The sequence below is a fragment of the Bos indicus x Bos taurus genome, chromosome 7 (assembly GCF_003369695.1).
Source record: "Bos indicus x Bos taurus breed Angus x Brahman F1 hybrid chromosome 7, Bos_hybrid_MaternalHap_v2.0, whole genome shotgun sequence".
In the NCBI taxonomy this organism is placed as follows: domain Eukaryota; kingdom Metazoa; phylum Chordata; class Mammalia; order Artiodactyla; family Bovidae; genus Bos; species Bos indicus x Bos taurus.
Window position 1 is genome coordinate 66,985,169 of NC_040082.1, and position 23,611 is coordinate 67,008,779.

At 53.5% G+C, this 23,611-nt stretch overlaps 1 protein-coding gene across 4 annotated transcripts; it reads right to left on the reverse strand.

Moving 5' to 3' along the window:
• Positions 1-2,642: 2,642 nt before the first annotated feature.
• On the reverse strand, positions 2,643-20,065 carry PWWP3A (PWWP domain containing 3A, DNA repair factor). 4 transcript variants are annotated; one of them, XM_027546602.1, is made up of 15 exons: positions 19,862-19,980; positions 18,812-18,940; positions 18,152-18,237; positions 17,003-17,073; positions 15,019-15,435; positions 14,743-14,853; positions 13,766-13,867; positions 12,009-12,079; positions 10,626-10,702; positions 10,111-10,171; positions 8,764-8,839; positions 8,449-8,499; positions 7,555-7,991; positions 6,466-6,554; positions 2,643-4,002 (listed from the first exon to the last, which is right to left on the reverse strand). In XM_027546602.1, the coding sequence occupies exons 2-15, from the start codon at positions 18,866-18,868 to the stop codon at positions 3,948-3,950; spliced, it is 1,761 nt and encodes a 586-aa protein (XP_027402403.1). In that variant the 5' UTR covers positions 18,869-18,940; positions 19,862-19,980; the 3' UTR covers positions 2,643-3,947. The 4 variants fall into 4 exon arrangements, with proteins under 4 accessions (XP_027402403.1, XP_027402400.1, XP_027402402.1 ...); XM_027546599.1 differs by having other exon boundaries at positions 14,743-15,435; positions 19,862-19,990; XM_027546600.1 differs by lacking the exon at positions 19,862-19,980 and adding an exon at positions 19,991-20,065 and having other exon boundaries at positions 3,649-4,002; positions 14,743-15,435.
• Between the last annotated feature and the right edge of the window lie 3,546 nt (positions 20,066-23,611).

Sequence of the window (23,611 nt, forward strand, 5' to 3'; positions counted from 1 at the left end):
ACACCAAAAGCGGCAAAAGGGAGTTTGCAAAAACATCTTTGTCTCCGGTTTGTGTGTGTGTGTGTGTGTGTGTGTGTGTGTGTGTGTTTAAAGTTAAGTATTTATATTTGGCTTCATTGAGTCTGCTGCTGCACAGGCTTTTCTCTGTTTTCGCAGAGCGGGACAGTAGTTGTGTCGCAGGGGCTTCGTTGCTCCAACGCATGTGGGATCTTCCTGACTAGGGATCCAACCCGTGACTCCTGCATTAGCAGGCAGACTCTATCTGTGGACTGCCAGGAAAGTCCCTCCTATGTGGTTTAATTGTGACAATCCTGTGGGGCACCTGTTCTACCCATTTTACGTATAGGGAAACTGATTCTTAAACGGGGGAACTCAGGTGAGCAGCAGGGCTCCTCCTGGCGGGCGAGGACCAGCCCAGGGGTGTCGGGGAGCCTGGCGATAGAGGTCCGGGCAGGGGCAGGTGGGATCTGGCCGCCCTCACCATCCATCTCCAGCACATGCAGGAGTAAAGAGCAAGTGGGGCCGAGGGGAACCCTACAAGTCCTCAGTTCCCAAGACTGGCCAGGCTGTGGAGCTGGCTTTTTGTTTTAAAATTTTAAATAAATCCAAATAAGTTAATTAATTTAAAAAATGAAGACCCAGCACAGCCAAAACCAAATAAGTAAAAAAAAAAAAAAAAATTTACGGTGGTGGTGGGGGGCGGGAGGCTTCTCTGGTGGCTCATTGGTAAAGAATCTGTCAATGCAGTTGTTACGGGTTCAATCCCTGGTCCATGCAGATCCCACATGCCCTGGAGCAACTAAGCCCTTGTGCTACAGCTATTGAGCCTGTGTTCTAGCACCCGAGAGCCACAACTACTGACATAGGGGGCCCTAAAGCCTGTGCTCAGCAGCAAGAGAAGTCACTGCAGTGATAAGACCACATATTGCGATTAGAGTAGTCCCTGCTTCCGAAACTAGAGAAAAGCACACACAGCAAAGAAGACCCAGCACAGCCATAAATAAACTGTTGATTCAGAGAAAAGTTGTGAACATAGTACAGAGCTTGCTATGCTCAACACCCAGTGTCCCCTATTGCTAACATCTTACACTCACGTTCACGATTCAGGAACCAATGTGGATACATCGCCCTCACGTCACAGCTTTAAAGAGCTCGTTTTCTCCTCACGTCCTAGTCCTGTGAGCCAGGCACCTGGGAGCCGAGCCCCTAGCCCCACCCAAGCCTTCAGATGGTGCAGCCCCAGACGGAGATCTGAGACCACAGAGTGGCGCACAGGAGAATGTAGTTTCTGGACAGCAGGGGCCGGTTTCACTGCTGATGCAGGGCTGGACAACTCAGGCACTGGATGGGGAGGGAAGAGCCTGATCAGGAGCTTGGGGTGTCCTGGGAGAACCTTCAAACAGGCAACCCACCAGAAGCAGGTCTGATGGGGCAGGGAGTAAACAAGAGGGCAGGCAGGGAGGAGGGATGAAGAAGACAGGGAGGGGGGGTGGGGGTGGGGAGCAGGGCTAGAGGAGGAGCAGGGAGGAAGGCAGAGGGGCCAGAGGCAGAGGGAAGCTGCAGGGCGGGGAAGGAACGCGAGCAGGGGCTGGGGGAGGGGGTGCCCTGACAGGAAAGCCTGGAGGGAGAAGCCCCGCCTCAGAGTTGAGAGGCCATGACCACACTGCCCAGACATGCATAGCTGATTTGAGATTCTCAGCCTGCTCGCGTGTGCCAGGCATTCCTCGTTTTAATCAATTTCCCGAATGATGATGGGCTTAAAGAAGTGCCCAAGTAAACGCAGGGAACTCCTCCCCAGGAAGCAGTTTTGTTGAAATGTGCTGCTCCTTCCATTGGGGGTCTGATCACCCCCTCACGCCATCCGGGCTGGAGCCAGACAGGTGAAGCAAATGCAGCAAGAGCGTACTGATGAGCTCTGGGGTCTGGGTGGAAGGAGGGTCAGGGAGGGCAGACTGGGAGTGTGACCACGTGGGAGATGACCAGACCTGGGGGCAGCAAGGTGGCCGTGCAGAGGCGCAGGCAGCTTTTTCTAGCTGGCTGGAGCCCAGGACGGCTGAGGGGGGACCGCAGGTGACGGGGTGCAGGGAATCTGGGGCTTTGGAGGACAGGGATGCAGGAGGCCACAGGCCAGCTGGTGGGGGCCCCTGCCTGCACTCCTGTGCTGGGTGCTGTGCTGGGTATGTCTTCTTGATGCTTCAGAAGCAATCCGTGTGCTGACTTCCCCAGGGAGCTGGGGCCAGCTGGCAGGCCCTTCTGAACATCCCTCACCTGGTGAGCCAGTTGGGTCAGCTGGCTCCAGCTTCCTTACCGCTGCCTGATACCACCTGGGGGCATCAGCAGGTCCCACCCACCACCGCCTGCCCTGGTGGATGGACAAAGCTTGAAGACAGACATGCTCAGAATCCACAGAACACAAGACACAGTGAGAGCTGAGACACCGGGGGGGGGGGCAGAAGCCCCCAACACATCTGCTCAGCAGGGCACAGTGCATCTATAGACACCTGCTCTACTCGGCCTGGTGTGGGAACCCCCTCCCCAGCAGGGTTAAGGGCCTCCAGAAGCAGTTGTTGGGGACAATGTGGCTGCCTGAGTGCCTGTACATGGTGGGCTGCAGGCGGATCCCAGAAAAGAATAAGCAGGGCTGCAAAACGGCCTTTAATTCCAGTCTCAACAGTTCAGTTCCACAAGCAGACCTCAGAACAGATATATAAAAATACCCAACGGTAATGGAATAGTTCATGTGGTCCCCTGCCCCCAAGAGCGTACTGCTCTCCACCCGGACCTGTTTCAAGAAGGCTCATTGTCAAAGCACCTTCCAGAAGCGGGTGAGTCCTTCCACGTCAGCCCAGCCAGGACACCCCTGGGGTCTCCTTGGAGGGTGGCTCAGCCGGACCTCGGGCCAGCGGCTGCACCTCTGCTCAGGGTCATGCAAAACCAGCAGAGAGGTCACATGCCGGTTCCTGGTGCCTGCAGTGATGGCTATACCTCCTTCCTCCTGGACCACTCCACTCTGGTCAGGGCCCACTCCTTCACCCCTCCAACTCCCTAACCCCCACAAGAACCTCTCCCCACTGGCCAGGCTCAGACTTTGTGGTGCAGCCATCACAGTGGGGACCTGGCTGTCTCCTTCCACAAGCAGCTCCGTCAGCTTAGAATACATAATCTGTGGTGTATAGAATTTCTGTGACCGCACAGAGGACCCAGCCTTCAGGCAACTGTCTCCGAAGTGGGGGCCCCTAGCTTGGGACCCTCGGGCGGCAGGGGACCTATCCATGCTCTGGCTTTAAAACAAAGGGCTGGTTTCCGCAGGTGCCAGGCCACAACCCCACAGCCCAGGCCACATGCACAGTGACCCTGGCCAGGCTGGATGGGAGCAATGACCACTAGGGATTGTCACACCGGCCCAGGAGTGGGCTGGGTGGAGAAACCCACAGAGAGACCGAGGAGGAAGTGGCTGGAGAGGTTCAAGGTCTGCCTCTCCCCTGCCCGAGTGCCAGCAGAGGCAAGAGTGCGGACGGCAGCTGGTCTCTGGGCTGCCTCTCATAAACACCGGGTTTTCTCAAAAACACAGAACAGAGGCACAGCAAACTCAGGAGCCAGTGTGAGAGGAACCGCACAGAAGAGAGAAACAAATGGAAAAACACACTGTGCCGGGAGCAGCACACTCGTATGTCTTTAAAACTCCTGTTGAATGTCAGATACAATGCTTTTTAACATAAAAAACAAATGTGCACCTTCTATGAACCTACACAGTACAGTCACAGGTAATGATGTGAAATTTAAAAAAAAATAAAATAAAAAATAAAGTGTTTCTTTTCTTTAAAAGCCTGTTCTGTTGGGAAGTATACCTTCCACAAGAGCCAGGAAAACAGAACCCACAGACAGAAGGAGGCAAACGGCCTGCCCGGCCCCCAGAGCGCAGGCATGGAGCACTGCCACCGCCTGCTTCAGCATCGCCGATTCCGTTCTTCTAGGAGCTGGTTATCAAATATTTCTTTTTCCCTGCAAAAACAAAAGGAGATCACCTCATTTTACTCAGTAATTTTGTTTTAATAAACGTCAACAATCTTCCAAGGCAACAGAAATAAAAGCAGAAATAAACAAATGGGACCTAATCAAACTTACAGGCTTTTGCAAGGCAAAGGAAACCATCAGCTTACAGACTTGGAGAAAATATTTGCACGTGATGTGACTGCCAAGGGCTTAATCTTCAAAATATACAAACAGATCGTACCACTCCATAACCAAAAAACATACAAACAACCCATACCACTCCAAAACCAGAAGACAAATGATGCAATTGAAAAATGGAGAGGACTTATATAGACATTTCTCCAAAGAAGACAGATGGCCAAAAGGCAGATGAAAAGATGCTCAACATCACTCATTATAGAGAAATGCAAATCAAAACTACAATAAGGTCTCACTTCACACTGGTCAGAATGGCCACTGTTAAAAAGTCTACAAATAACAGATGCTGGAGACAGTGTGGAGAAAAGGGAACCTTCCACTGTTTGTGGGAATGTAAATTGGTACAGCCACTGTGGAGAACAGGATGGAGGCTCCCCTCAAAATTATTAAAAATAGAGTTGCCGTATGATCCAGCAGTCCCACTCTTGGACAAATATCCAGATAAAACTGTAGTTCAAAAGATAATGCACCCCAATGTTCATAGCAGCACTACTGACAGCAGCTAACGCATGAAAGCAACTCAAATGTCCATCAACAGATGACTGGATAAAGATGTATACACATACACGATGGACTACTACTCAGCCATGAAAAAGAATAAAATAATGTCATTTGTAGCAACATGGATGCAACTAGAGATTATTACACTAAGTGAAATATTTGTAGTTTTTTTTTTGCCACACAGCATGCTGTGCCAGATCTTAGTTGCCAGCTACAGATGGAACCTGATCCCAGTAGAGAGAATGTGGTGTCCCAACCACCCAGGAAATTTCCATGCTAAATGAAGTAAATCAGATGGAGAAAAACAAATACTGTGTGATATCACTTTATATGTGGAATCTAAAATATGACACAAAAGAACTTCTTTACAAAACACAGACTTCACAGACATAACTTATTGTCATCACAGGGGAAGGGTTAGGGGAAGGATCAATCAGGAGTTTAACAGATGCAGACTGCTATGTATAAAATAAATGTCAAAGATTAACTATAAAGCACAGGGAACTACACTCAATATCTTCTAACAAACTGTAGTGAAAAGAACCTGAAAAAAAAAAAAGATATATACACAAACATACATATATACTGAATTACTGTTTCCCTGAAAATAATGTAACGTTATAAATCAACTACATGTCTATTAAAAACGAACAACCTCCGTCATCCCTTAAACAAGAAGTGAGTGTTCAGTGGGGACACGGTTTCATAGTGTCCTGGAGATGGCGCGGATGCTACACAATATGAATGAGCTTAATACCACTACGATGTATGTTTAAAAGTAGGGAACGTGGTGAATATTATGTATATTTCACCACAATGGAAAAAAAATAAACTACAAAGAAAGAAGATGAAGTATCAAGTCGGCCTTAAGTGACTATCTATTATCAGGTAGGTGAGTGGCCGCTCCTCTCAGGCTAAACAAGAAACGTGACCCTGAAGGGGATGCCCTTGAGGGAAATGGGACACGGCAGCCTAAGGACCCCACAAGGAGACCTGACCTTGTCTCTGTGTGAAGGTTCAATGACCTGTGTATAAGAACTAAACGCAACTATGGTGTGAGAAGATGGGGGAGGTGGGTACATTGGGATGGACCTGCTGGACAACTAAAACCCAGCCCAATGGAACCCTGGCCGCCCAGGCTCAGCCGCTTGGACTGTGTCCCCAAGGCAGCACACAGTGACTTGTGCAGCACACAGCACCCCCCACCCCGCCGCCTGAGACAGGACACCCTCTGACTGGCGCCTGAGCTTGAGGGAGGCACTGGATGGTGAGGGGCCACTTGGACCTCGGTCTCCGAGAGCACCTGCTCTCTATGCGGTTACATGGATGGCCAGCTGACCACTGAGACCAGGGACAGACTCCATTGTGAGTGCCTGCTCGGCCCTGGCCCAAGACCCTAGTTGAGTCTTCAGCCTGTCAGGGCCACGCGGCCGGCCTGCTCCCAGCCAGCCTGGCAGCAGGCCCAGAGCCGGGATTAGGGGCTGGGAGGCCAGCCTGGGGCGGCTCACCATGGATGTAGAGGAACATCTTGATCACTGCATTCTTCCTGCCAGCCAGGGATGGCAGGCGGCAGCTGCCGCTTAATCTCAAGGTTTCCTCAAACAGCCATGGCAGCGAGGTGACAGGGGAGGACAAGGGGGAGGTGGACGTCAGCCCTGAGGATCAGTTCAGATGAGGTGGGAGCAGCTCTGCCCACTCAGACCAGCGGCCCAAAGGCCCAGCCACCGGCATGCAGAGACAGAGCCCTCGGGACACAGTGTGTGGCCCACCCACCGGGAGCTCAGCGCCGGTCCTCGGATGTACTTCTCCTCGGCCGTCTTGTAGTCCACTGCATCTACTGCTGAGATCGCGCAGATGATGGCCTGCAAAGAGGCAGCACGGGTCAGGCTTGGGCCGTGTGTGGCCACTCACACCAGGCTTGGAGAAGACCACAAAGGTGGACAGTCCAGTCGCCAGGGCCCTCCCAGCACCGGACTCACACATGCACACCATCTGCGAAATCTCTGCTCCCAGTGAAATCGTCAAGATGAGAGTTCATGGCACTCAAAGCAGAGAAAGGCAGGACCCAGGATGTCCCTGGCGCCAAGTGGCTAGGACTTGGTGCTCTCACTGCCAAGGCCAGGTTCAATCCCTGGTCAGGAACTAAGATTCCATAAGCAAGATAAGCAGCGCCCTCCCCCACCTCCAAAAAAGGCAGGCCGCCAAACAAAAAGCAGCTGTAAAAATCTGAGTGAACCAAAACAAACAAAAAACACAAAGTGGTAAACTGAATACACATTAGATGTCTGGTATCACAGGATCACTGTTAGTTACTCCAGATGAAAGTGTATTGCAGTCACTTCAAAATTCTTACAAAGTCCTTCTCGTTCCAACCAGGGATCCCTCACCTGGGCACGGCTGACATGGGGCCGTCCTGGGCTGTAGAGGGTAGAGCAGCGTCCTGTTCTATGCCAGAAGCATCCGACTTGTGACAACCTCAGAAACCCTCAGTGTCCCCAGGGGGCAGGGTCACCCTTCCTACACTCACATTACAGTGTGTCCAGAAGAAGGGGCTGGAGGAGCATATGGAGCAAGGCCACTGCTGCAGATGGGAATGGACACATGAGGGTTCACAGAGTTGCTTTATTTTTTAACGTACTTGAAATTCTCTGCGGTTACAAAGCTCAGTGTTCCTGAGCCTTCTGGCAGTCCCACACGTTCTGTTCCCATCCGCAGTGCCCTCTCTGAACTGAGGCTCAGGTGGCACCAGGTTCAGGGAAGAGGATGGAAAACGACACCTGGCCCCTCCACCTCGCTGCACGCCCTGGGAGACCTTCCCCCCCCACACACACCCTGCACGTGGAGGACCCACTGACCACTCACCTCAGGCAGTAACACGTCCAGGATGAAACGGATGCCGTCTCCGTGCCCACGTGCCAGCAGCTGGCAGCCTGCCTGCTTGTACACACCCTGCAGGTACTTGACCACCAGGTCCAGCTGCTCCTCGTCCTCCAGGTAGGTCTCCACACAGGTCATGTACTGGCCAGAGCTCAAGAAGGTCTTCAGCCACCGGGATGGCTTTCTGTTCCTCAGGATGGCCCGCAGGTGGCTCTCGGCGCCCCGTGCCTTCACAATGTACTCCACCAGCTTCTGGTTGGCCCGATCCCGGGCGGCCCGCGAGCGGTCGGGCAGCACCTTCCTGTAGGCTGGCCTCCTGCCCTGTGGGCTCCCAGCCACAGGCTCCTCGGGATCTCCCCCACTCAGCTGGGGGAACCTCGTCCCCTGGACGTCCTGCTGGATGGACTTGCGGACAGGGGAGCCTGTGAAGGAAGCAGAAAACTTCCCCTAACTGGGCGCCCTCAGCAACCATGTGGGAAGGGGCCAGGACACCCCATCTGGGCAGGAACCCCCACAGGACCCTCACCGCCCTTCCCAGCTCTGCCCCCTACTGCCCACCCCACAGAACCAAAATCAGCTCATCTGCACTGCTCCATAAGGACCAGTGCCACTGAAAATGCCCAGGACGAGGCAGAGGGGATGAGCCACCCAGATGCCCCAGCTCTGCACACTTGGCGAGTGGCTACAAGTACAGACGGTAGGTGGGGGCCCCTCAGCAGGGGGATCCGTGGGGCCTGGAGACTCGGGGGCGGCTGCACGGTCAGCCTCAGGCTCGAGACGCGCTGCCCACTGCACAGCCCATCCAGATATCAGACAGAGAAACTGCCGCTTCTCGATGGCTAGGAAGCAAATCCTGCTTTGAAGGAGTTGGTGACTTACTTATGTCAGCCGCATAGTATTCCAGGAAAGAGCCGGCGAAGGAGCCACAGCCTGCAGGGCAGGAGGGGTGCTGGTTACACAGGACTGACGGTACCAAGCTGCCTGCCGGGTGTACACCTCGACTGCGATCAGGAACTGGCAGAGCACCCTACCCCGCCCCGGGCAGTGAGCCCCTGTGGATGGAAACCACCTGCATGCAAAGGAAACTGTCCTGTTTGGAGCCAGGATGGAGAGGAGAAGCCCACCTGAGGGCCAGGCTGTGCTCACCCTGGGGACATGAAGGGAAGCCCACATCACTGCCCCAGCCCCACGCACCGAGCCGGACCCTGTAGTCAGTGATGAGGGAGACACACCAGCCGATGGCCTGGGCGAAGTCCTCCTTTGCCTCGTCCTGCAATGAGACCCGGACGGCGGTTGTCAGCAGGAGGCCGCAGGCAGCGCCTCCCTCATCCTGTGTCCTCAGTCCCTCGGCCAGGAAGGAACCTGAGCAGGGCTTCCGAGGCACGTCTGAGGCCGAGGCTGCTCAGAAAATGGTCACTCATGGGCCGAGCCCTCAGGGCCAAGAGAGAAGCACAGACCTGAGAACAGGAACGGAGAGACCCCACCCCACTGCAGCCGATGGGCCAGCAGAAGGAGAGGACATAGGGTGTGTGAGACTAAGCCCACAGGAGAAGCCTCTGCGCCTGCGACTCCAAACAAACACTCCTCCCAGAGTGTTGGTGGGAGGAGGGTGCTGCCCCCAGGGTGGGACACCCCTGAGCTGGGAGGACCAGCGAGACCAGCCCAAGACCCACAGGTGTCTGATGGGAGCAGGCAGGAAACTTAGGGTGAGGAGAGTGCTTGGGCCGTGGCCAGGCTCGCTGACAGGCACTTGGGACAACTGGGGTCTGGCCCCAGGACAGACAGCCACTCCCACAGCCCATTTCCAGGAAATAGGAGAATAGCGAGGGATGCCCAGATATCAGGTCATTTATGGACAACATGCCATCTCTGCAAACCTAGGCATCCCCCTGGTATTTAATGCACATGATCTCAACCTCAATTCCTGCTCTCCTCCTGCCCCCCACCATCATTCCTGAAAGCCCAAGGATGCCACATAGGTGCCGGCCTTCCAAACAGCCCCCACATACCCTAGGCCCTAGCTCACTGTCCACGTCCAAGACGCTGCTTCCCAAGCAGGGAAGCCTCATCCCATACAGAGCCTGAACCCTCTGACTGGGCCAAGCAGACGCTGGCATCAAGGTGGAGCTGACACAAAGCACTATCTCAAATTAGACACAGTGCTCTGCCTGCACCAGCTCCCAGGGCGCAGACAGGCGGGTCACAGGGCCATGAGGCGGCCTCCCTGAGGAGCGCAGTCCACAGAATCACAACCCCATCTGGGGGCAGCTCAGGGCCCTTGGCCTCAGCCTGAGCCCTACCACCTCCCCTCCAGGGGGCACCCTGTCCACTACCAAACAGCCACCCTGCACAGGGTCAGGGGGAATGGTGGGCAGCCTCCCTGGAGGCTGAGACTCTAGGGTGATGACCTCCAGCAGAGGAGGCGGGGCCGAGTGCCACTCCTGCGATGGCCAGTGTCTGAAAGTACACATCGGGGCAGGGGACAGGGTTACCAACCACCAAGCCAGCAGCTCAGAGAAGCATAAGGAATCACCCACTCACCAAAAGCGCCTGCTTCTCTTTGCAGTCAAAGTGCTTCAGTCGTCGGAGCAACACTGAGATACTAGGAGCAGAAAGCAGAGATTAATGGGACTGGTGCCATCTCATGACCCAAAAGCAGCCCTCCTCTGGGAGAGCCCCACTCATGGGGGAGGAGGCCCCAGGGAGCCAGGTGTACCTCCAGGGGTCCCTAGGCACCCCCTCCTTGGCAGTGGGGTGTTTCTAAGACTGGCTCTGGGCAGACGGTGCTTCTGTCCCACGATAAAGGTCTGTGGGGATTACCAAATGGTCACCTGGCAGGGGGTTGCTCACAGGCCTTCAGGGAGTGAACTGTGCTGTGGTTTGTGGGGGCCAATGGCCATCCAGCAGGGCTGATTCTGGAAGCCGACAAGCAGTCTGGAAAACCCAACTGTCTGGCCAGGTGTCTCAATACAGCCTTTGTGGGGGTGCTCCATCAGGGGTCAACCTCAGGGCCCCCCCACCTAGAGCACTGGGCAGAGCAGATAACGGTGCTTTACCCTCTCCCTCTGGGGTTCATGTTCCCTTCAATGAAGAGCACGCTCGCCTTCTTATCTCTCCGCCTGACGCTCTTGACCTGTAGGCAGACCCAAGAACACAAGGTGTCCAGCACCCAGGACCCAGGAGGCTGTGTTTGTGTTTTCAACACTTTCGTGGTGTCACCTTGTCAAGTGTGTGACAAGAAAGGTGGCTGGCCCGGGGTGACCAGGGCACAGCTGACACGAGGAAATGCTCAGCAAGCACTACCCGGCTCCCAGCACTGTTACAGCTGAGCAGAAGTGGGTGGGGTGGGTTCTGGTCAGTTTTATAAAAGAGGAACCAGCCGCTGTGAGTGCCCTTCCTCCCGCTGAGTCTTTTCAGGCTCAGGGCACGTTCCTCCTCATTCTGGGGGACAAGTAAAGCGAGCTTGGGGAGGTCCACAGCCAGGGGGTGGCTGGCCTGACTACCCCATTTCCTGTACTCACTGGGAATTTACAGTGCTGGCCCCAGTTAACCAAAAGCTCCCCTGGGAACTGGTAAACAGGGAGGGGCACGGAGAAGGCTGCCAACCACAGGGGGACATGGTGCCTCCGGCAAGCAAGCGCTAGAGGAAGGGAAGGAGCCCCGACGGTCAGGTCCCAACTGCCGAGGAGCTGCAGGGGAGCCAGGTTCACCTACATGGCCAAGCTTTTTCCACAGACACCATGCAGGTTTAATCCTGTCCTTCCCAAGACTGCCAGTCACGTGCCTGGAGGCCATGCTGACTGCGTGAGCCGAGACTCACTACAGCAAAGAAAGCTGCTCCACAGGGCAGAGACCTTCCAATTCACTGCCTCTTCCCCAAATTAAAGACCTATAGCTAGAACCCTGAGAATCCTGTCCCTGCTGGAAGAGGACACAGGATAAATTCAGGCGAAAATAGAAGGGGCAAAGGCAGGTGGGTGGTGCCCTGGCTCAAAAATTCTCCACCTGACCCACTGTGTGCACCCTTCAGGCACTTGGAGGAGGTACGACCATGTTTAAGGGTGTCCACCCCACTGAGGGTACAGCCAAAACCTCAAACACCTGCGATTACATACGTGGTAGACCTACACCCTAACCTACAAACCAAAAAACTCAAATGTACAAAATTTAAAATGAGCAAATACTGGGCATTTTTTCAGAGTTGGCCTTTCTAAAGCTGCTTGGTGAAAACCTAACCTACGAGGTTCATTCTCAGCAGTGCCGGGAGGCTGAGACCCCTTGCTTAGGTGAACTTGTCTCTACATTGTTGCTCACGGACCCACCGTTTCACCAGCAACAACAGTGAAAACCCTGTCCGGGCCCAGTGTCTAGAATGGGGCACCCTGGGCTGCACACTAGGGAACCAACTGACCGAGCGGGAAGCAGAGAGGTGTTCTTACCACGGCCGGCCAGAAGGGGTATTTTTGGTATTTATGCCAGACTAGCATCCCTACTTCAAATGAACGTGGTTCTAGAATTTAAAGGAAAGAAAAAAGCAAAAAAGAGACATGTTAGATCCATATTGAGCACCAGACAAAGCTGCTTGAGAAAACACAACCACAGAAATGCTGCTCAAGCCCAGTGTTAACGTGGTGCCTGGGACAGACCCAAGAGTTGGGAAGGCAGGGTGCACTCCTGACCCTGGAACCTAGGTGCTGGCCACCAGCAGCTGGGGTGCGCATGGATTTCCTGGTGGGGACCACGCGTGTACCAGCAGGGGCGCAGTGCCACCTCTGCCACTTTTCTGAGTCTCAGATTACTCCAGGGCAAAGCACTTTTTAAACGTAGCACATAAACAGAAAGGAGACCGTGGCACACAGTGAGGACCCCACACGGGGAGTAAATTTCTGAGAAGCTCATCTGAGAAACTGGGGGCTTTAAAAAGTGGGGGGGGGAGAAGAACTATTTAAATAATCATAAGGTAACTACAAATGATTTCTGAATAAAATTTAACTATATTCGCAACCAAAAAAAAAACAAAACCCAGAACAAGTAAATAACTCAACGTTAAAAAACCAGGTAACAAAAGCAAGCAGGGAACAGAGGCTGCTCGAAGACCCCAGAGTGAGGCTCATGGCCGAGCTGCAGCATATGACAATAGGAAGAGCTTTGAGGGACAGGGGGCCGTGATGGAGGAAGGAGACACACCTGGGGCACAAGTGGAGAGCTGGTCACCCTCGGGAGGAGCACAGGGCCACCCAGGACAACAGTCACAGGTGCAGTCAAGCCAAACACCAGCAACCAAAACCCATGGAAGACAAAAGCAGGAGAAAGGAGCTAACTCTAGGGCCTCCGGGGGCTGAGTGACCCCTCCAGGTGGACAGAAACGCCCTCTGCAGGAAGGTACGGGGCCCCTTTTTGTGCCTGCGGGAACTGATACCAGTGATGCCCCAGGAGCCCACACTGCAGGCCCCCAGGCTGGATGCATCTAGACCCCCAACAGCAGGGTAGGGCTTGGTGAGTGACCCACACCCCCACCGTCCCTCCCAGTAAAGGATGACCAGCCACCATAAGAACAATCGGAAGAGCCCATGGGAAATACCCAAGAAAGCAGATCAGCCTTCCAGCCAGGCAGGAAGGGCCCCCAGACCACCCCGTGCAGCTCTAGCCACAGTCTCTGAATGCACAAATATCTCAGGCTAAAAAGATTAAAAACAAAACAAAACTAGACTACGTTAAGATGAATGGTTAATGGGTGAGTGGAAAACTGAAGCCAGTCCTCAACTGTTTAGTTCAAGGCAACTAACTTTCCCATGGCTGGCTTGGATGCTTGGGCCTGTGTCCGATCCCTGCCCGGGAGGACAGGGCAGTTGACCTGTGCACTGCTCAGCGCCGGGGCGGGGGGCCTGCGTACACCTGGGAGGGGCGCCCACCCTGCTGTGGGGACACTGTTTGGGAGGGCTGAGAGGCAGCGCCAGGCCACACCCAACGGTGGTGACAGAGCCCATCTGTTCACTTGGCCGCCCTCCGCCATTCCCTCCAAATGGCGTCCTGGGAGCCTCCCCCAACCCCCGGCATGTGTTTGTCCTTGAGAGAGGGGAGCCAGGGCTCCCTCTCTGTGAGGTCTGGGTTCAGGACAAAAGCCAAACAGCGAAGACACCTTCCCCAGGACAGGGGATGTCAGGGACCTTACCCCAGGAAGGTGCCAGTCACTCACCGTGATATAGCAGGATTCTCGGGGGCTCCTCGTCATCCTCGTCCTCCTCCAGGAGAGAGTTCACAGCGCTCGGCTCCATAAACTCTTCAGACAATGGTCGGGCTGCCAACAAGGATAGATCAGACCTTACTAGTCACAATACTGGGGACTTACCCAGGGAACACCACCCCCTGATCCCTGAACATCAGCTCAGAGAGCAAAGCCACCACAACGTGGACTTGCCCTCAGCCTCACTCGGTGAAAGCATGTTCAACAGAGGAGACAGGGCAGGAGTGGCCGCAAGTGCGAGGAGGGCAGATGAATGAACCAGGGGCCTGTCCCTCCTAGGGTACACTCGGCCACATGGGGAGGATGCGGATCTGGGGCTGGCCCCTTCAAAGTAGTAGTCCCTGCTTCACTGCCACTGCTGGGGAGGGGGCCCCTTGAAAGGGGAAGAAGAAAGGCAGACACCCGGAGCGAGTGTGGGCAGGCAGAGCGCGGTACCTAGCCATGCAGAAATGAAGATCTCCAAATTAGCATTTCAAAACTAAGTGGGATGCTACAGCATCCCAACAGAGAAAACCATAGCGCATGGCTGCAGCCACACAAAAACTCATGCACGCGGGAATCCTGAAAAAGTCAGGGGCCTTTTAAGTGAGTTAATCACTTCTGAGATTCCTGCCAGTTTAACAGGAGTGCATTAGGGCTTCTGCAATGGGAGGAGAAAGGAGTTAATCCTCCGGGAGCAGACACGGCGGTAACGCGGCCACCGTGTGCCCCTCCAGTCCCTCCGCCGCCAAATAAAAATAAAAACACAAGTATGGGAGGCAGTTGAAGTGCTTAGAGCATGGTGGAGAGATAGAGAGAGAGGCCCCAGGAAACTTCTACTCAGGATCTGTTCTGGTAATGATCTCATTAAGATCTGGGGCCTGGCTCTAGATCGGCCACAGGAGAACCCACTGCCAACCTCTCCCAACTCACCCTCTTGGGGCCTTTACCTTCCTCCAGTGGCCGGGTGTCTGCTGCCTCCTCTGCAGGGCCGAGCTGAGCAGGGCTGTGGGGACTCATGTGAGCCCTCGGCCTCTGGCCACTGTCCAGGCCCAGGTGCTCTGCGGGACAGCCATCCAGGGGACTCAGGTCCCTGCCTCCGGGAGGCGAGCACAGGGCTGCCGGGCCGGCCCCTGTCTCACCATCTTCCTGGCCGGCTCCCTCTGAGGATGGAGCCACTCTCTGACCCGAGTGGGGTCCCTGTGCCGGGTTCCTCCCTTGTTTACCGAGAGGTGTCATCCAGTCTGCCTGCTGTTTTCTGGATGCCTCCCTGTCCTGAGCGCCACCGCTGGCTGAACACATAGCCGGGGCATCCAGGCCTCCGCTTCTCTTGAGCCCCTCCTTGTGGTCCACTCCGTACTCCAGATCCTCCTCACCAGCTGGCAGGCCGGACAGCCTCTGGGACATGCGTTCCCTCCTTGTTGGCCCCGGACTGCCCACCGTGTCTTCAAGGAATGATGGGGAAAGGCTAGGTTTGGGGGGCCAGGAGGCTGGTTCCATGGGCTTCACTCTTGGAGGCCGAGGGGTCGTTCCTTCCCTGGAAGAGCTCCCTTGTCTTTCGTTCAAGACATCCAGAGCCACGCGGAGTGACCGCCGGTAGGTCAGCTCCTCCAGGGGCGCAGCAGGAGTCCCGTCCTGTGAGGCTGTGGGACAGAGGAAGAGAACAAAACCTGGTGCTGAGTGGGCCCCAGGCTCCAGCACCCAGAAACACCGTGCCAGCTCTGGTGTGTCGCCAAAGCTGGTCCTCACACCTGAAGAGGGGGTGATGCTTCTCACCGGCATATTCCCCAGAACCATGGACTTGGGCATCAAACCACAGCTGTTCGTTCAGGGCTGCAAGGCTTCCTTTCCCCAGAAAGCACGCTGACTGAGCCTGCCCTGCCTGGGCTGGTATACTCCTCTAGATTTCAAAACAATACTGCCCACAAAATGTATTCAGATATTTCTCAAATCGTCTCTCAGCCTTACAATTTCAATTCAATCACGGTCAATAAATAAAGGACACTGCTGGCAGGGTATTTTCGGGTAGGGGCGGCGGGGGTGGGGGTGGGTAAGAACAGCTGCCTAAAAGGCTCTTTGTGGGCCAGCAAATTGTCCACACTTCCCTGCAAGGGCGTTTCAAAGCCAGTGGACGGCATCGCAGGTGCAAAGATTCCGGCCTGACCTCCCCACCACCACAGTTTATTCATTCATTCCCATGCGCGGCTCTGGCACCCTTTATTTGAACAAGATGACGGACGCAATATCAGAACTCAGCAGGCATAAATAACACCTCCTTCGGCACAGGACTCTGCCCTGTTTAATATTAAAGGCGCCCATAAACACCAGCCCCCCAACACGATCTGCACGAACAATCAGGGCGGCTGAGAGGTGGTGGTGGATGCTGCCTGAGCTGGGCACCCCGCTCTGAGCCAAAGCCATTCCCTGAAAATGCAGGAAAACAGACCCTATTTCCCAGTCGCCGCTGGGAGATCCTGGGCAATCTTTTCACAAGACAGAAAATTCTCTGCATGTGGAATAAGCTCTTAGGTAGGCACCCAGTGGGTCTGGGAGTGGGCAGTGCACCAGGGGTTAAGCTCAGCCAGACTCCAGCCAGGTCTGTCTCACCTATGACACTGACCCTTGAGGGGATGGGAGTCAGGGCTCCACTACCAGCCTGCCTCGCCCTGCCCTTGCCCTTGGCCCCCACAGCCCTGCAGACACCAATGGCCAAAAGGCTGATGGCAGTGACACCATTTTTTTCTCCCCTAGGCTTGGGCGATAAAATGTAAATATACACCCAACTGCTTCTTAAACCTTGGACGGAGGCCAGACCAGCAACAGAATCGTTTTACAGTCTTACTACAGATAAGTGGAAAAAAAAAAAACCCCACACAGAAAGAGAAGCCTCTTGCCCTTTCTTGGGGGAGGCGCACCCCTTCTGAGTGCACTGCAGGCTGTGGACGGAGCCAGCGGGCCCTGATGCTGCTGTCACTGGCCATCCGGGGGCGGGGGGGCGGGGGCGTGGGCCAAGGACAGGACGGGCTCAAGAAGCAGATTCTAGAAGGTTAGAGACAGCAGCTCCTCTAGTTCAGGGAAATCACGTTTCCTTGAAGGAAGGGGAGAGACAGGGAACGGGGTCACTCTGCATCCAGAAGGCCAAGTCTGTTTTCTCCCAGAACACCCTGTGCTCTTGCCAGACCTCACTGGGACGGAAAAACATGCTCTCACCTAATGAGGAGGCGATGTCTTCGATGTGCACCTTTCTCAGGACCTTGGCTTCCGCGCTCTTCACCTTAATCCTGCGGGGACAGGGACGCCCATTATGCGCCACCAGCAATGCCACCGAAACCTTCGCAAACATATTTTGCTTTAGATGACAAAAGAATCAGATTCGTTTTCTTCTTTCGCACCCTTCCACTCAAACCAGGAGTCACTGCCAACCAGGAATTCAAGCGCCTGAGGTTAGAGGCAGCGAGGACCCTTGTGAATGTGGCTTTTTTTTTTTTTTTTCCTTTCCCCTTTTAAGACAGAAAAAGGCTGGTTGGATTTAAGAGTAAAAATGAATTCAAATTGTGACTTTTATGAGGTACATCCCACTTTCAACTGCACAAATAACTCCTTTGTTAGATTTCCAGAGTGGATGATAATGTCACTAAAAGCTGTTTACAGCCCAGCAGGTGTGTTTTAGTTTAAAAGGATGCGCTTCCCTTTTAAACTCGAGTATTCAATTACTTTCCCAGCCTCAGGGAAAGTGTGAGCTGCGGACTAAGCAGGCTTAGGATCGGCTCTAAAGAAAGAAGGGTCGAAGGATGGGGACCCGGAGATGCAGGAGCAGGGGCTGATCCTGTTTCATTTTCTACTTAGAATCAGGAATTCGCCCATCAGAAATGCGCAACCTGGGCCATTTTAATCGTCCCCAGTCATCTGTGTCCTTCCACCATGGGATGTAACATGGTACCCTGCGCCCTCCATGCATCTGCCTTCTGAATGCTAAACAACAGTTTCTTATTACAAGCACAGGCTCAAACATCAAATATCCCAGAACGCAGGGGGCTGACACACGTTTCTGAAAGTCACACAAACCTATCTGTAGGAAAGAAACAGGCCTACCTGAACCCCAACGAGAGTCTACCAGCATATAATTTACACCCATCCCATTTTTGTACTGATCTCTCTGGATATCAATACCACATAGAGATTCTTCAATTTCCAAACATACATAAAATAAAATTGGTTGTTTTCCTCTTCGGGTTACTGTGACCACATTGATAAACAAAGAAGTGAGAAGACTTAAGAGCAGACTTCACTTTTTTTTGGCGGGGGGGGTGGGGTATCACAAATCCCATGCAGGAGGACTACAAAAACACAACACTTAACTTTTTGTCTAAGGAGAGTATCTGAACGTTTAGAAAATATCCTTTTTTCCTCTTATTTTTGGCTGACTTTTCAGTTCCAGCCAGGACCTACATTAAAAAAAAAAAAACACAACCTTGTTACAAGCCAAAAAACACAGCTGACCCTGACAAGCAGTAGCGACATATAAACACAAATGCAGTGCATGATTCTTAAAGAATATAAGATAGGACTGCAGACACAGGGAAACTGAGGCACAAAGGGACAGCAGCAGACCGAGACCAAAAGCAGGGTCTTGCCTCAGGATTTGGCCCTCTTCCCACCACACTGCTGGAAAGCGTCCCCAAGACAGTCCTGTTATTTACTATCAGGGCTGCTTGCCAAAAATTTCCTTGAGTTACAGCCTTACATGCCTTTTTATAGCTGACACTGCTAAATTCTTTTTTTTTTTAAAGCGTGAGGGAAAAAAAAAAAAAAAAGACACTTCCAGAAGTGTAACCTTGTAAGCACTCGACCAAAACTCCATTAGACCAGGAGCAAGGACCGGTGCCAACAGATCTGAGCACCAACTGTTCAAACTCAATTATTTTGCTGAAGCGACTCCTAGGTATCTCCTGATAAAGATTTTACTTGTCACCCGAAAGTCATTTCTAATTCCTGAAATTACAGAATAATGGCTGTCACCTTTGCGGGCCATAATCGCTTTTTCCATCTGCAAAGGACATACTTGGCATCCGTCATGATTTAGACTCATGTGGCAAGTGGTAATGATTTGGCACAAACAAAGTACTTGAAGGTCTGACGCGATGTGCCCTGCAACAAAATTTGCACGGTGGTTTATAACATCATTTGCTTCCCGCTTCGACGCAACCACAATTCTTAAGGGCGAAGGTGAGCTTGGCTGATCCTCAAGTAGATGGTTCAGTTCCATCATCCTGTACCGAGGGGCTCCATGCCAAAAAGAAATGACTGGCCTTGATGCCTGGGGAGGCGCCTGGATTATTTTAACAAATAAAATTCAGTCAAATTCCCTCCCAAAGGTTCCGCCTAGATTATTTTTAAAAGGCTCCTGAATAAATCGTCCCCGTGCTGAGGGCCTGCCTCTGACCTCGGCACGAGAGGCGTTTTAAATGGTCAAAGCTTACAACCCTCCCGTGTTTGGGGAGCTAACAATTGACCCCGGCGCAAAAAAATAAAATCGGAGAAAAACGACTGCTCTTAAAGGACGGGGACAGCTGCAGGCCATTCATTACATCAACCAGGAAGGCTGATCTGGCTGCTGACAGAAAAGAGGAGCTGGGGGGTGGGGGTGGGGGTTCGTTTGTGCAAAGTTGGGGGGTGGGTCACCACAGCAGGACACTGGGCCCATTAGCAGGGGAGGGGGATTCAGGCAATAGAGGTGGGGATTCAGACAGCAAGGAGGCGATTCAGAGAGAGGAAGCCAGGTTCACGGAGCAGAAGTACGAGCGCAGACAGCAGAGGGTGGGTTCAGGGCAGGGAGGAGGGGGCTCAAGAAGCAAAGGAGAGGCTTCAAGGCGCAGAGGAAGGGGTTCAGGCAGAGGAGGAGTTCAGTGAGCAAAGGTTCAGAGAGCAGAGAGATTCAATGAAGAGAAATGGGAGATCCGCTGCACGGCGGATCACCGCCCCGGGGAGCCTCTTTCGGGGTTCGCCCCTCCCCCCAGGCCCAGCCCCGCCGCCACGGCCGGCCCGAGGGGCGCAGCCTGCCGGGCTCACCAGGCCCCTGGCCTCCCCAGTGCGGCGTCCCCGAGCCCGGTGCTGGGGGCAAGGAAGCCGCGGCGGCCTAACGGCGGTGGCACCCGTGCCGCCCCAGGCGCCGCCGCCCGCGCCCGCGCTCGCGCTCACCGCCTCCGCCGCCGCCGCCGCCGCCGCCGCTCCCGCGGGCAGGGGGCGGAGCCAGCCTGGCGTCGGCGCCAAGCCCCACCCCCGTCGTCGACCAATGGGACGCCCGCGTTCGCGTTGTGGCCCCACCCCTTCCGCCCCGCAAGGCGCAGAGTGACGGGCGGGCGCGCGCGCGAGGCTGACTGACGGGCGCGGGGCGCGATAGCTGGCGCTAGGTGGGCGGCGACGGCGGCGGCCTCCATCTTCCCGGCTCAGGCCCGGCCGTCTTCCGCCTGCGCCGGTCGGGTCCGCGTGGTCCTCGAGGCCCCTCCCGCCGAGGCCCTGGAGGAACCATTGAGAGCCTTACAGAACTTTCCAAGGCTGGAGGTGCCTGACGTGAGGCGCCACGGCGGTTCCGACCAGCATCCATCAGAGGAGGGGTCGTGCGTTTTCACAAATGACCCACTCGTGTGGGCGGTGACCCGGGAAGCAGCTACCACGCTGGGGCCTGCCTTCCCGCTGTGGAGTCGGTGTGAAGACACTGTGCTGTGAGATGTGCGATGTAGCGACCCCACAAACGGCCCCCGCCCCCACCTCAGCTCCGAGTGTGTCTGTCCCGTCAAAGGCAGAAGTTGGGATTCAGGGTGGCCCGTTCGGAACCTGTGCTGCTCGGCCCGCCTCGTTCTGGGAAGTTTTGTGTCAAACGTGGCGGGTCCCTAGGGCCCAGCCCACGCAGGGACAGGTGACCGCTTGGCCCGTCCCGCGGGGATCAGAGTCTGGGTTAACGAGGTCGAGGTGACTAGTGGGGTTCCTTCATGGCCTCCTTACCTGAATTAATGGAAATATCGTGGGAGGGGGCAGGTGTCTCAGTTCTTTAGCCATTTGGATGTTCTGTTTCCGTCGTTTTAGAAAATACCAGATTGCGGACTTCTCAGGTTGTCCAGTGACTAAGACTGAGCTACCAATGCCGGGGGCCAGGGTTCCATCCTTGGTCAGGGAACTAGATTCCACATGCCACAGCTGAGAGTTCACAAAACTAAATGTCCCACATGCTGCAAGGAAGATCCCACGTGAAGGCAACTAAGACCCGGCCCAGCCAAATAAAGATGTTTTAGAAAAGAAAATACAGATTCCGTCCTGATACAGGCTCCCTTGCTAGGGTGTGTGTAAATACGTTTTCATGTTTGATTCGGTTCATGGTTCAGGAACAAACTTAGTATGTTTTTCTTCCCATCATCAAATTAACAAAGAGGAGAGAACTCAGGCCCTGCCCCAGCACCGGCTGTGAGATAGGCAGCGCTAATTCGGGGCTGTTGGGACGTGTGAATTGGTACCTTTCTGGAAAATGACTTGACGTTATCTGTCAGATTCCTCAGAAATGCTTCAGACCCTCCAACCCTGCAGTTTCCACTTCGAGGGACATCATAAGAATATAATCAGATGTGCACAAAGATGTAGGTACAGCAGTGTTGTATGCAATGTTACTTGGAAAAAAATCAGGAGGCCCTGAAATGTCCAGCAATAGAGGTCTGGTTAGCAAAAACACAATGGAAGCTATTTTTAAAAATGTGTTCAGTCTCAAGAAATGTTTATGATACATTTCCAGTAGAAGGGAAAATTTTTAAATTAAAGCCAAACAGACTTCCAAGAAGGATGGATCTTGTTAAAGGATGTTCTCTCAGCAACTTTGCCAGTCATTTGTGCTGCTTTAGAAGGAGGCCCTTTGCTGCAACTGTGAGTCTCAGTGATTTGGGGCATGTATTTATTCTTGAAACGAAGATTTGAATGACTACTTGGTGACAGGAACTGGGCATATAGTGGTGAGGAAAACAGCACTTGGGGAGCTCAGCCTTATGGGGAAGACATTTAATAAAATCACAAGTAACATTGTAACACTTTTTGCTGCCACTGCTATAAGTGCTTTATAATTAATGTTATTTAACACAAGAGCTCTAAAAGGATGGTGTAATAATAAGCCCCGTTCTTTCAATTATCACTGTACAACAAAACATCATGAAGCATACACAAAGATGTATACACTTAGCCAAAAGAACCGATTTGTTTGTTCACAGGTGTGCAGTCTGGTCTGAGTTCACCTATGTGGTTGTTCTGTCGGTCTCACCAATGGCCACATCGGTGCTTGTGTTCAGCAGAGCCTGGGACTGTGGGGTTTGCCTCTCTCCAGGTGCTCACTCCTTCAGGGAAGCTGACTTCTGGCTTACACGACTGCTCAAGGTTCCCAGGACCACAACAGGGGACACTGCAGGTCCTTTTTAAGGCATAAATTCTGAACTGGCCTGGCTTTACTTCGACCACGTTCTCTTGGTGAAAGTGAACCTCGGGCCCAGCTCAGCTATAAGAGGAAAGGATTATAACAGCAGACGTGAATCACTGGGCATCACTGCACCCAGCCGTAGTATAGACAAGGAAACCAAGATAGAAAAAGGTTAAATCACCTGTCTAAGGCAGAGCTACAGTTAAAAACAGGAAGTCTTGCTGCAGAGTCCAGAGTGTTAACCACTGCACCATAAGATAAATACAGGTTGTAAAGAAGTTTGTACAGGAAAAGTGCAGGGAACCCTGAGAATAACAAAGACAACTTTGTCTGGAGTGAGGGGGTGGGGGGTCAGGATAAAGGAAATAACATTTAACCCTGAAACCTGATGACTAAATGGGTTGGGAGCAAGTTTTCAGAGCTTCAGATCAGATCATTCGCTCAGTCGTGTCCGACTCTTAGCGACCCCATGAATCGCACACGCCAGGCCTCCCTGTCCATCACCAATTTTCAGTTTCAGAGCTTAGGAAACTGCAAAGGCTCTGGTGTAGCATCGGGCCTAACTGCACAGAAGAACTGAGTGAAGCCTGGTGAGGTCAGGACCAAGGTGTGAGGGTAGAGTGACACGCAAGAGTCCCTTGGGGTTGGATGTGCTCTCGGAGGGTTTTGGGGGTTTTCCAACTTATTATTTTGAAATAATTATAAATTCATAGAAATTTGCAAAAACAGTATAGAAATTTGTAAAAACAGTGTACCTGTCACCCAGCTTCCTCCTAAGGTTACAGCTTATGTAACTATAGTGTAAAAACCAGGACAGTGACATGGGAACAGTCTGTGTAGATTCCTGTAACCACAAACCCAGTTACAGGACATTTCTGTACCCATAGAGAGCTTCCTCCAGCTACCCCGCCCACATAGACTGCCCCCCACCCCATTGCCATGCCTCACCCCTGGGCTCTAGGACTCTTCTCTGTCTTTGTCATCCTGAGAATGCTCTATAGAGGCGACAGCACAGCCCGGAACCTTTGGAGCTGTTCTCCCCTCAGCACAGTACCCAGGAGATGCCTCTGAGCCCACCCGAGAATCAGGACTGCCTTTCTTTTTGTTACTGAGCAGTAATCCATACTGAACACATGCTGGGTGACCTCCCTATCTTAAGGTGGCTAACCTCATCCCACCTGCAGAGTCCCCTCTATCATCTCACATGATATATACGGAATTTCCAGAGAGGAAGGGGTGGACATCTTTGGGGCCCATCTGCCCACAGCAGGGGTCGAGGGGCAGTGGACGGCCTGAGTCACCTAGACCTTCGTTGTACCAACTCTGTCCCATATCCCACATAGGGTCCAAACAGACCCTCCCAGTAATGC

Bases quoted from the DNA above. Each gene is read 5' to 3' on its own strand.
- PWWP3A (XM_027546599.1), bottom strand. From the start codon at position 18,868: ATGACGGATGCCAAGTATGTCCTTTGCAGATGGAAAAAGCGATTATGG. The intron at 10,703-12,008 runs GTAAGAACACCT...GTCTGCCTACAG, and splicing joins ACCCCTTCTGGCCGGCCGTG to GTCAAGAGCGTCAGGCGGAG. The intron at 4,003-6,465 runs GTGGGTGGGCCA...TTGTTTTTGCAG, and splicing joins GGACCGGCGCTGAGCTCCCG to GGAAAAAGAAATATTTGATA.